Source organism: Onychostruthus taczanowskii, unplaced genomic scaffold (genome assembly GCF_017590055.1).
Source record: "Onychostruthus taczanowskii isolate IOZ18803 unplaced genomic scaffold, ASM1759005v1 scaffold5, whole genome shotgun sequence".
Taxonomy (NCBI): domain Eukaryota; kingdom Metazoa; phylum Chordata; class Aves; order Passeriformes; family Passeridae; genus Onychostruthus; species Onychostruthus taczanowskii.
In genome coordinates, this window is record NW_024502568.1 from 8,963,172 (window position 1) to 8,975,839 (window position 12,668).

At 39.9% G+C, this 12,668-nt stretch overlaps 1 protein-coding gene across 1 annotated transcript in view; it reads right to left on the minus strand.

The window, feature by feature from the left end:
* The window catches only part of LOC121341910 (VPS10 domain-containing receptor SorCS1-like), a 256,711-nt gene that overhangs the window by 36,964 nt on the left and 207,079 nt on the right, over positions 1-12,668 (minus strand). The window contains exons 12-16 of the mRNA XM_041415866.1: positions 12,154-12,230; positions 11,022-11,113; positions 9,935-10,042; positions 8,843-8,960; positions 6,990-7,120 (exon numbers count right to left, since the gene is read on the minus strand). Of these exons, the coding sequence (XP_041271800.1) occupies positions 6,990-7,120; positions 8,843-8,960; positions 9,935-10,042; positions 11,022-11,113; positions 12,154-12,230 (526 nt within the window). The remainder of the gene's footprint in view (positions 1-6,989; positions 7,121-8,842; positions 8,961-9,934; positions 10,043-11,021; positions 11,114-12,153; positions 12,231-12,668) is intronic.

Genomic DNA, 12,668 nt, shown 5'->3' on the forward strand with positions numbered 1-12,668 from the left:
AGAGGAAATGCTACCAAAAATCACATGTTAGAAACAAGTCAAACTTTAATCTTTTGTCACAATTTGAGCTTAGCTATGACTAAATTTGCTTTGGTTTCACTAAAAACATTTAAAATTGTTCCTGATTCCAAATAAACAAAGACTCTATAAAAAATGTTATTGCAGGAAAAAAAAAATCCAGCTAACAGAAAACGTCTTTAATCAGTATTCCAGTCACATGTGGGTTTACTTTCCAGCCATTGAGTAATGAGGACTGCTGGGTTGGATAATCATTCTTATTCCTTTTACTAAGCCTTCTCCATAGTTCATAATGGGGCAGTAATGGGATGTTGTTTCTCAGAACTGCTATACAGAGTCCACCAACTCCATTCCAATATTCCAGTTGCAACACAGTCCTTGATCTTAAAATGGCACTTTTCTGCAACATATTTTTTACTTATTAACTTTAATGCCTTGCTACCAAGTAGCCTGATTTTCTAAGAGAAGAGGAGTAGGGCAGTGTTAGATTATGTGATTAAGGGCTCATATTTGTACATGTATGTAAAGAAGCAGAGAGAAAAACAGGAGATGGATGAACGCCCAACAGCCTGATCAGAGTTAGTGAAGCCCCTGCTCCAGCTCCTCCCAGAGCTGCCACAAGGCAGCCATCAGGGTGAGACCTACCAGATCATCAACAAGAGAGATATTTATAGAAAAATATTAACAACAAGTAGAGTGTTTAACTTAATGACGACTTTGTTCAAGTACCTTAAAATTAAAATTTAGTGAGTGACTAGTAAACAATGTTAAGAAGCTTGGTACTGGTCTAAGATATAAGACAAAGAAGAAAAAAAGGAGACAATATTTTGATTTATCTTCGTTAAGGTTTTTGTAGTGGTTATCAAGACATCAAAAATAATTCAGTCACCACATTTTACTTCTGCATCAACATTTTTCTTCTGAATAAAGAAAAAAAGTGTTTTGAGGCAATCTTAAAATGGCAAAATTAAAAAGATTACATTAGCAAAAGGAAATTAATGCTGCTTATCCTTGAGAAAACTAAACACATATTGGACTGCACAACTGTTCCAAAGGAACATTTTGGCAGCTGTGGTGCTTGGGATATCTACAACAAGTAATTGAGAACATACTTTAGGAAACAGCAATACAGTAGATGACCTAAACGGTCTTTTCCTCATTTTTTTTGACTGAATTTTCATCAATCTATTTACTCAGATGGTTCCAACTCAGTGCTGCTTAATTGCTTTGGAAGCATCAGCCAGCCAATTCTCCACTGCCATGTGCTTCTATAATCATCCTTGTTGGAATAAGAACACTATAGCTGCAGAATACACTTTGTAATGAAGAATAACACCATTCTGATTTGCTTGGAGAAAACAAATATTTACATACAAATGGGACTCCTGTATTTTTGCAATTCATTTGTAAACACTCTGCAGCACTGTATTCCTAAGTTATCATGTGTGACTCTAATTAAAAAGCTGTAACACTGTACAGTCAGACAGTGTTCTGTAATCAGGTGAAAACAAAACAAACTAATACAGTGAAATCTGCCTCGGAGGGGATCAGTACTCACAATCCAATTTGATGCAGCAGTCTGGGCTTTCTTACTATGCACATGTCTAGATTCAAGCTATTATTTTGTTTCCTACTCCTACCTGCAAATCTGGGCAAGCCAAGCTGGACTTAACTAGTTCAGATTACTTGGATCATATTTCTCAAAGTCAAGAGAAAGAAATCCAAGGATTTTCCACAGCAGAAATAGTTATAAGCACAGAAGTTTCACAGTGTTGTTTTCAGGCTTGCAAATCATCTGGCTCATTAAGGCCCTACAGAAATATCATCCCAGCAAATGACATGAATTGCTGCTCCATATCCCTCCACAGATGCCGCAGCCACCCGTTCACCTCCGCAGTCTTGGAATCTAATGAATTCCTTGGCTACAGGCTGGTGCACGCAGAACACTGATGCTGACAACAAATTGCTGCCTACAATTTGGCACAACAGGCTTTGTAGCAATCAAGAAGCATTACCATCAATTGGATGTCCATAGCACGAGCCAGTACAGCAAAATCTGGAGATGGGGAAGGCATCAGCCTCAGCCTGCAATCAGCTCCCCAAGTCATTGCCTGGGAAGTGGGAATTGGAATTTGCATATATTGATGATATTTTGTGCCTGCTGAAAAGAACTCGGGTGACACAGATAATGTATCTCCTACAAAGGAATGGAGCGTTTGCCATCAGGGATTGCTTTATCAGTATGAAGCAGCCTGTCTTGTGGCTCTCATTGATTATGGTTTTACCCTTTTACTGGTTTAAACTGGAATCCTATTTGTCTTAGTCAAGTAGAACTGCAAGTTCTTTTCTGTAATTAGATACAAATTCATTCCAGACATTTTGTATCTCTACTCAATGCTCATGATAAATTCCTTTATCTAACATCATTTTCACCATAGGTAATAATCAAAGAAAAGAAATCCCCTAAGGAAATTTGTAATTTGAAAAGAGACCTGACAAACATACTGTTTGGAAGAACTGTTAATTCACATGAAATTACTAAAATCCTACTGCCCTAAGATATAGAAATAACCAGTTAATTCAGATGAGTGATTGCCATGTTCATAGCTTCTAAAAATCAATATATGACTTAGCATGTAATCATAGAAATTCCTTAAGATTAACAGCTTCACCTTAAGGTCAGCTATGCCAGAAGCTGACAATGCTCCTTGTGTTTTTGCATGTTCCAAAGATTTTGGACATTAAATGGAATGGAATTGAGCTATCTCTGAAGAGAGTCACATTTTTTTCTGCAGTTTCCAAAAGCCCTGGTGGGAACAAATAACTGTGGCCACAGCACTGGAAAAGTCTCACTACCTTTTTATTCACTTAATACCATTTTCTAATATTTAACCATGATTCAATTGTAGATGTGTATTAAATGGGAGCTGTGCTTGTTTCCCAGACCTGACATGGGATTTAACTCAGAGAAGGATGGATTCAGCTACAGTCTGAACTGTGGATCTACAAAGGTGTACGATTACAATTGCATTGCAGTATTTGGAGTTGAGCTATACCAGCTTATGTTAATATGGAACCTAAAATCCCCAGAACCATTCCAGTAAATCCATGCCCAGTAGGTATCCAGGACCTTAAAGATGCAGAGATGCACTGTAGATTTTGCATAGCGAATCTGCATTTTCCACAAGCACTCAAAATGAACTAAAAATTCATTCTAAATTACTATTTGTTAGCTAACCAAGCCCAGAACCGAAGGGTGCAAATGTAGGTGTATTTCAGAGCTGGCACCTGCACGACCTGCACTGATGGCTGGTGGCAAACAAAGCCAGCAGAATCTAACCACACTCAGTGTCTGTCCTCTGCCTCCCTGGGCTTTGTCAGAACAGTTTCTCCTGATGCAGAACTCTGATGTTTTAGCACAGGAACTCACCCCAGCAGGCAGGGTTGTAATTTAAGTGCCAGAGAATATAAAAAAAGCCAGAGAGATCCTTGCTGACATCATCTGTGAAATAAATAAGCAGACCTGATTCCCAGTTGTACCAAGACACCTTTGTGCCTCTCTGGCTACCCAAACCCACCAGCACCAGTATCAACAGGCTCACACTTCCCATGAAGGTGTGAGGTATGGGAATACTGACAGAAGAAGCTGTCAGTACTAATGACAGCGGGCTCAGAGGGAGGACTGACAGTGTGACGCTCCACTCAAAGTTCCTATTAAAGGACCTGGGAGACAGGTGGCTGAAGGATGAACAGCACCAAAGGTTTCCATCTGTGTCGAGGAGCGGTTTCTGATGCAGAGATATCGCTGCAATAATGCTCAGGCGGCAGGAAGGAACACAACGTGAGGAAACCGGGTAAATTAATGCTTTAATAACACCCAAGTAACGGTGCCATCCATTTACCCAAATCAATTAAAGGAAGAAGGAGATTCTCTATTCCAGGCTGTTGCTAGGACAGCCTTGCCGAGGGCTCCAGCGCATCCAGCGTCCCCATTCCTGAAGCGCTGTTGCCCTCTCGCTGCGAGCATCATTCCCTGCACGGAGAGCCAGGGAACGGCTCAGCCCGGCCCAGCCCGGGACAAGTAGCAGCTCTCTGCTGGCAGAACGGTCTCCTTCCAAGGCTGGAGGAACCACAGTCGCTGCTAATGTCACTCGGTTTTGTTGCTGAGCAAAACAATAAACAAATGTGCCCTTTTCCCCGAGAAAGGAGTACCGATGGGCTGCAAACAGATTTGAAATTAATCTGGAGTTCTGTGTTATTACAAGCTAAAAAAAAAGAAACACCTTAGAAAATCTTTGTCTTTTATACCTGGTATTTTTCCTCTGAACTGATAAAAAATGACTTGCAGGATTAACAGCAATAACACTTGTTCTCACTTTACCTGACCAGAGAGATACAATTTTTTTTACTCCAATCTGTGACAAGCTTAGATGATAAAATTTTCTCCATACAAATTTAGTGTTTAAACAGCAATGACAGCACAATGACAGCAACTGTTGTTTTCTTCAACTCTGTATATAAACATGGGTTCTCTAACCACTGACAATATAAAAAGCTGTCCAACTTATTCCAAGATCCAAAAATCAAGTGCGGGCAGCTAAGGAGCTTCTCCCTATCTGGGGAATACATGTCCCTTTCAATCTCCTTCAATTAAGAGCCCTGCCCAGCAAAAAAAAAAAAAAAAAAAAAAAAAAAAAAAAAAAAAAAATCAAAAGTACTGAAATGCCATGAGTGAGGATGATGAAAGTGTTGGGTTTTTTTTTTTCCTGAAAAGGAAAGAACTCCACAGAGGGCACCCTTCCACAGCAAGAATTCATTCCCTGACTTCCTCCAAACCTCCCTCCAACTTCTGCAGGGTGAATTGGCCATGTAGCCTCGTGCAGAGTTCAACAAGGCAGGCACTGGAAGTTACAGTGGGGCAGCAGCAGCTTTGCCTTTCTTAGCAGACAGAATTGCTTTTGTTCTCGCCATTTTCTTTTCTCCTTTTCTGTCCTGCTCAGGCACATCTACATAAAATTATGCTCCGGATGAGTATTGCTGGCAAATGTTTCTGAACTGGAAGCTTAAAGCAATATTTCAATCTTTTTTCATCAGAGGCAGTAGGGAAGGAAGCTGAAATGGATAAAGTAGAAATCTAAGTCTGAGGACTGTAGGAAGAACTTGAGCTCAGGGAGAACTGGAGGGGACCAATAAAGTCTGGTCTAAACCAAAACTGATTCCATGAGAAGGAGAAAGGTCCTTCTTGGTCAGAAAGATCCTGATTCTGCCTCTTGAAACAGATTTGAGGAGTCTTGCTCATGCATGCGAACTGTGAGTGCCTGTTGTACTTGCCTAATCATCCAAGCTTTCTCTCAGAGATTCTCCTACAACCCAGCAGAGTCTTTGGAGAAAGTTTCCTTGAGGTGAACATTAAAGAAATAAAAGCATGTTTCCACCAGCAAATGTCACTGTGGTACTTTTGTTCTGTACCTAGCAGCAAAGTTTTATAGTGGCAAGCCACAAAGTCAGTTTTAATGAAATAAATATATTCATTCTCAGAGAGAAGGGCTGGAAGGAAAGCACATTTTTATCAGAAGTTTCAGGTATGTGTGTCCCTTACAAGTGCCAGGGATTTAAACACTAAGGGACTGACTGTGAATCAGTTGCATCAACTATTTTATAAGGCCATGAGGTTGTCTCAGCATTGTACTGCATACCCCATAAAAGAGTCAAAATCTTCAGGGAATTTCCTTCTTTTAATGATGGTTTGGGGTTTTTGGTTTGGCTCTTATCCTTTTTACATTACTAGAGAAATACTAAATGATTGAAATCTAGGAGCTTTGGACACCTAAATGATGAACTACACACAGATTTTCTCCCTAGAAAATAACTAAATGGAATATGAGGGAAAAAGTACCCATATTGACAGAATCTGTGCCAAAATATGTTCATAATTTTTATTGTTTGGAGCAAGACAATGGACTTTTTTTGGACACAATATAAAAGCCTCCTGTGATTCTGTGATTTTATATAGAAGAAATATTCTATGTTTATGTAGGCGTGAGAAGGGTAACGCTATAAACTTCCATATAAAATATTGATGGGATAAAATATTTTCAGGATTCACATAGCAGATTCTGGGTTTAATTAGTAACATGACATAGATCTGGGTGGGTGAGGCACAAAGGGAGTTTATCAGCACTGCCAAGCAGCCAACATTTCTCTCATCCAAGAATCTAAGGAACTGGCAGACTTGGAGAAAAAAGGTAAGAAAGAGATTTCAATAATGTGGTTCCCTGCCTTTTTTGTGCAAATTGCTGTGAGTCAGCAGTAATACTGAAATGAAACCAGCAGCTGAAGATTTTATCATGCCATGCATAACTCACCAATGGACTCTATTTCCCATAGCAAACATCAGAGAAGAAAAGGCTTCAGAAGGAGATTAACTCAAATCATGAAGGCAATGTCTGCTGGATACTGTCAAACATGATGGTCCAGATGCAACAAATTACCCAGGAATTCATTTCCTAGGTACCTGATTCTAGAAGCTGAAGGCATACTTTTTATATGCATACATTTACTTTTACTCATATATACATATGGGTGTACGTGTTAAAAATTTATTTCATTTTTTACACCATGCTGTTATATGTCTTCAGACTACTCTCAGCCACCCTTGTTCACTGCTAAGGTTAGCTGTGCTAAACTGACCTGTTATCTTACTGGTGTACAGAGCTGTGACACATGGACAATGGTGTACTGGTGTACAGAGCTGGACAATGGTCTGCTCAGCACTGATTTTGTGGGAGCCTCAGGAGATTACAGATTTATCTATTCCACCTTTCCTTCTTTTAACACACCTGCACGATCAGGGAGCAGCCCATTTCAATACCTACACATTTATTAATTTCTGCTCTCTGCAAGCCTGCAGCCTCTCTAAGGAGCCCCGTGGTGCTGTGTGAGAGCACCCAGTCCTTCTGCCCATTGCTCACCAGTCAAAGTCTGCCTCTGTGCACACGCAAGGCTCCGAGGTCATCGCCCCAGCATATTTCCCTTGCATGCATTTCTTCTCTGACTTGCGCTTCCTGTAGATCCTTTTTGCTCCCATGATGCAGGCTTCTCCCTGGAAACAAAACCAGAAACACTTCTTTGACACCCACCAGGCTATTTGTGTCACCTGGTGTTTCCAAGCCTGTGCAATGGGAGGTGTTACTCAAGAGAAGAGGATGGGGAGCCAAATGCCATCTCAGCACACCAGAGTTAATTAAAGCTACTGGAGCTCTCACTGAAACTAAATCAACTTCTCCAATACACACTAAGAAATTATCTGAGATTACTTATATATCTTACTCAGTTCCAAATTTGTTTCCAAAGCCTATAAACATTTGTACAGGCCCATTTCACAGCAACTGAAAACACGGTCTGATTCCTCTGCAATCTGAGGCACACAGCAGGTTTATTTTTTTGGTCTGACCGCTCTGGGAATATTTTCATTCAGTAGAAACTTGTAATGTGTGTCTATGTAAATACTTCCCATGGATGAGTTTGGTTTTAGAGGGTTTGACTTGTTATGTACATGCTAAAACTTCCCATCTTTAGCACCCTACTTAACATTTTTATCTAGGGAACAAGGCTCAGCCTTGCAATCTCAGTGGAAAGGAATTCAAAAGGCAAGAGTACACAGAAGCCTTCCTAAAAATAGTTTTGTAAGCTCCAAAGCCAATATTCTCAAAGAAATACTGCAAAATCCCTGGTATGTTTGCTTATGCAAGCACAAGAAAGCAAAGAACAAAATACAGTGGAGTCTCACTTATTACCTTTTATGCTGTTAAAATTGTTGTGGAAAATTTTTTCACGGCTTTGATTTGATGATTTGATGGCATGAAACAGAAGGGCCTGAATAGGTCTAAAATGCTGTCCTTCCTTGAATTTCAAGGAAGCTGTACTGATTTTCAGCATCTAAAGATCTAAGTAATAACTAGTATTTTTAGTGTAGAGTTGTGCTTTGTGTATGCAGCTAGTCTTAGTCAAGCTACCTTCATTTCATATTCATTATTAAATTCTTGCCCAGCAAGATATATACAGAAAGACACTCTTTGATGATATAAATGTGTGCTTTGCTCTAGACTTCAGTGGAGCCTGTGGTGTTTATATAACCACAGAATTTGGGCCATATTTTATTCTAACCTGATGAAACATGGGCTGTTGTGTCTTGGCAGAGCTGGGAAGGTGCCCCGAGGCAGGTGCAGGCACTGTGCAGAGCAGCTCACCCTGCTGGGCATGAATTCCATGGTTCAGAGAGTGATGCAGCAGCTGCATCCAGGGTGCACAGGGCAGGGCATGGGGGCCAGTGAATTGGGGATTGAAGTGTCCAACTCCCACAGCAAAGAGACACAGAGCAGGAATGAAACCAAGTGAGCAAGAAATGAGGCTAAGAGGGCCAGAAATGGAGAAACAACTAGAATGGTCTTAAGACACTGGCTCTGAGGGCAGAGAATGGTGAAGGAGATAAAAGAGGTAAGTATGGGGAAATCAGATGGGATGTGTAAGAGTGAAGAAGTTCAGGCCTCAGTGGCAGTTCTTCTGCTGTTGTTGTATTGTTTCAAGTCTGCATAAGTCTGAGGTAATTGTCTGTGTGCAGGATGACACCCAAAATGCAGCTGCTCATCCTTCAGGGATCAGAGAGTCTCAATGTGACGCCAACACACCAGTGCTACAGAACAGACCCACCCAGGAAGGGGGGAGCTGACACCAAAATGTTAGGAGGAGATAGGGGATTGTGCTGATCCTGAACTGTAGGACCATTAGCTACTTCAGGTCACATCCCAGCATCCTCACTTCTCACCTGGCTGTGGAGCTGCCAAGGCCTGTAGTCCTCTTCCTCACATCTCCGATCAAAGATGGACTTGTAGTCTACTTTCACCAGCTGCCACTCTGAGCGGTGGCTGAAGTGTCCAAACACACTGCAGAAGGCAGCAGGAAGAACACAGTAAAAGGAAGTCTGGTAGTTACAGAGGTACAGTCACCACAGTTTCCAACAGAGATCAATTGCTTTAATAGTCAGAGTCCTACTCATTTTCACTGGACTGACAAAGTGAAATTTAGCCTGCTGGATATCTATAACCCTATTAGAAACTGCAAAATTGCACGGAGCATTCATTCTGTTCACTAAGACCCTTCTGCTTATGACAATATTTAAAATTACCCAACTTGAAGTCAAGAGAAGACTTGATGTGTGGCTGGAGACAGTAATACCTTCAAGAGTTTTATCTGAGTTTTAAGCTTTGGGAGTCCCTTCCATGCAAATTAAAATCAGAACTTGAAGGAACATTCTTCATACATCTTTATTAGCTCAGGTTAGTTTCCAAGCCACATATTCTGCTTATTACAGGTCAGTCAGAAATACTTCTCATTTTTACAATCTGATTTCAGATAAAATATCACAGTTTCTGGAATACTAAGTCCAGATTTATGCATCATACAGAACTCAGCATACCACATTGAAACTAAAAATAATTTTTCATGAGTCAGCCTTGAGGCAACATTTTGTCATTCATTTTTACAAAATAACGTCTTCACTTATCTGTGTCTCAGTAAAATAAAAAGAATGTAGCAGCAAAAACACAGTTATAAAAAATACCTCACCATTTTTCTTTCAAATATTAATCTGTCAACAGTAACTCTGGTTTATATCACATTCAATTTGAGGAGTCAGGTTTCATGCTGATAAACTAAGTGACAATGTGTTTGCAGCTTGCAAGGGGCCATGTTGCTAATCCCTCAGTTGTATCACAAATGAACTGATGATTTAGCAACAGAAGACTGCACACTCTTTGCTGCAGATCATACTTGGTTTGGTCCCCAACTAGAAATGCCACTGTTCCAAAATACAACGTGTGGCTCACCTCCACAGCATCATTATGGCACGCTCACTTACGTCATGATGAGGGTTTCCTCTCCAGGCTCCCCTAAAACTCCATCTACAAACAATGGGAGGGATGTGAAACTGTACTTGCTCCAAGATCTCCCTTCATCAAAACTCAACCTAGAGGAGAAAGCAGAATTAGTGTCTTCTTTCCTTACCCTCCAATTTTACTCAAGGGGATTCTCTAGTCCACTACAGCTGCTATGGAGAAGTGGAAAACAGCTTCTCTTATTGGATTCTGATTTTTGGTCCTTTAAATAACTGTTTTTTGGGGAAGCATCATGAATCAAAGCATTGATCAAGCTTGCCTGGCATCATACCACTAATCCATAGCCAATATTTAAGTGGTAGAAACTAGAATTTATATTAAAGATTGATGCTCAAAGTGCAAAATGTAGCCTAAGCATAAGACTTTTTAAAAAAATTAAAAAGTGATTTTGAACACCTGGTTTTTGAGTCCCCAATATAAAACATTTTGAGGTTAGTTTCCTGGAAGAGGAGAGTTTCTTCAGACCAGCAGTTCCCCCTGTGGGGAGTGTAAGTGAAAGCCTGGAACCACTCATCATTTCTTAAGACTTGGGTCTGGGTGTTTCAGATTCTGATATGACACTAACTGTGCTGGAAGTAAATAATACAGAACAGCACAAAGCTATACTCTGCCTCCTCACTCAGGAGTGCTAACTGCACTTTTGCATTATCAGTTACGTAACCCTGAATCTATTCAACAAAATTCTGGTGCATAAGTGCTGCCTGCCACACAGAAGACAAGTTCATCAATAATTTTGAAAATTAGGACTACTCTGGTAACTTAATGAGAGACAAAAGCATAAACCATATATATATATATATCCAAAAAGCCAAGCTGTGGTAAATCAGGAGTGTTGTGGAATTACACTGATGATATCTCAGATCTGGCCAAGCCAAAATTATGTAAACTGTAATTTCTAGGATTTCTTAGCTTATCTGACCTAAAGTTTGCCAGTATCTTAATTAATACTTTCTAGATGAGAGCTGCAGAATACTGGATGCCTACTAAGTGCCTACTTCCTGGCATCTGGAATGAGGGACAGCAGCCATTTAGCATGAATGGAGTCATTACCAGAGGTGTCTGATAGGCAGAGATGTGTGTTTCATGGCAACAAGTACTCCACCTTGATCCAGGTACAGAACACTGTGCTCCTCCTCAAAGATCTGAAAAAAAAAAAAAAAAAAAGTGTTTTATTGTTTGGGCATTTTTTCCCACAGTTTGTCCAGGTCCATGGAAAATTCATTCTTTCTTTGCTTGACAGAAAGTTAGAAATAAGATTTTTTTGCAAGGATCAACAATTTCCCTCCTTTCAATGGCAAATTTTTGTTTAAAGAAGAATTTTATGTGTTTGCACATGTCTGGCCCCATCTCAAATAATTGATTTAGACAGAAAAATGAGGCTGGTCAAACACTGTAAAATAATTAGATTCTTGGATTATCAAATATTGGAAAATATTTTCTCTCCCTGTGTCTTTTTTGTAATAACTTCCTGCAAACATCTGCTCTAAAGTCTATACAGCAGCATTGGTTAGTCTGAGAAAGTTACTCTTTCTCTCCAAGACTTGATATCCCATTCAAAAATAGGAATAACAGAATTTCCTGATCTGAAGGTAAACACATTAGAGGGTATTTCTTAACAGGTGAGACTCCACTAAATATTAGGAACTAGATATAATTTCATCATCCAGTCTCTTTCCACAGCTTTGGAACAAGGCAAACTGAATTTTGTCTTTTTCTGAATTTTGACTTTTTCTGCGTTTTGATTTTTTCTGCAAAATAATCCATTTATATGGACAACAAACTTTGGACAACTCAGCTTAGGTGAAGTGAGTCTCAGCTGAAGTGAGAAAAATTAAACCAGTGGAACTGCTGATTTTTGGGTAAGTATATGGACAAAAAGAAAAATAGTTTGGTCGGCACAAGGGATTTACAACAGTAAAAGGTAACACCTTCTCTCCCCTTATTATTCCTAATTTATTCTGTTCTCTTTGCTATGAGGTTAAACTGAAGTCAAACTCTGAGTAGAATATTCATCTTTCTCTTTGAACATCTGCGTACCTTTGAGAAGGAAAGTTTACTCTTTGATAAAAGGTTTGCAAAAAGCTACCCTGAACCAAATGAAATAAAAAGCAAGTGACAGATTGAATCTATTTTTATGACATTTCCTGATTCATATTTAAACCAGTGATTCTGTGTCATTTACCTGCCTCCAAGTGTTCCCAGCATCAGAAGTAACAAACATGCTGATGTCATTGTCTGATAGCTCAGTGCCTATATTACCTGTAAGATGAGCACTGGTTAGTGAAGGAACCCTCTCAGAAACAGCAGGATAAGCAAATCAGGGGAGTAAATGTATTTATGTACTTTGCAGTTTTAGAATTTCTGGGTTTGGGAGGAAAATGAAAGGGAAGGGGGAAGAGGGAAGGCATTTCAGTTTGAAAAAAAATATATAAAGACCAAATATATACAACTCTACACATCTCTACATGCAAAGGAAATGCCCTGATTTGATCCTATGCTCACAGGAGCAGAGGGCTAGACTTGATCTCCTCTCTCTTGAAGGCCAGTTTCCATAAAAAGCATTGACAAGATGAAGGTCCATAAGGATTTTCATTTGACAGCCTGCCTCCTTTCCCAGTACTGGTGTGTGACACCCCAGAGCCACCCAACACCCTCCACAACCTCCAGAATTTGTCCAGGTTTACACATCAAACAAGG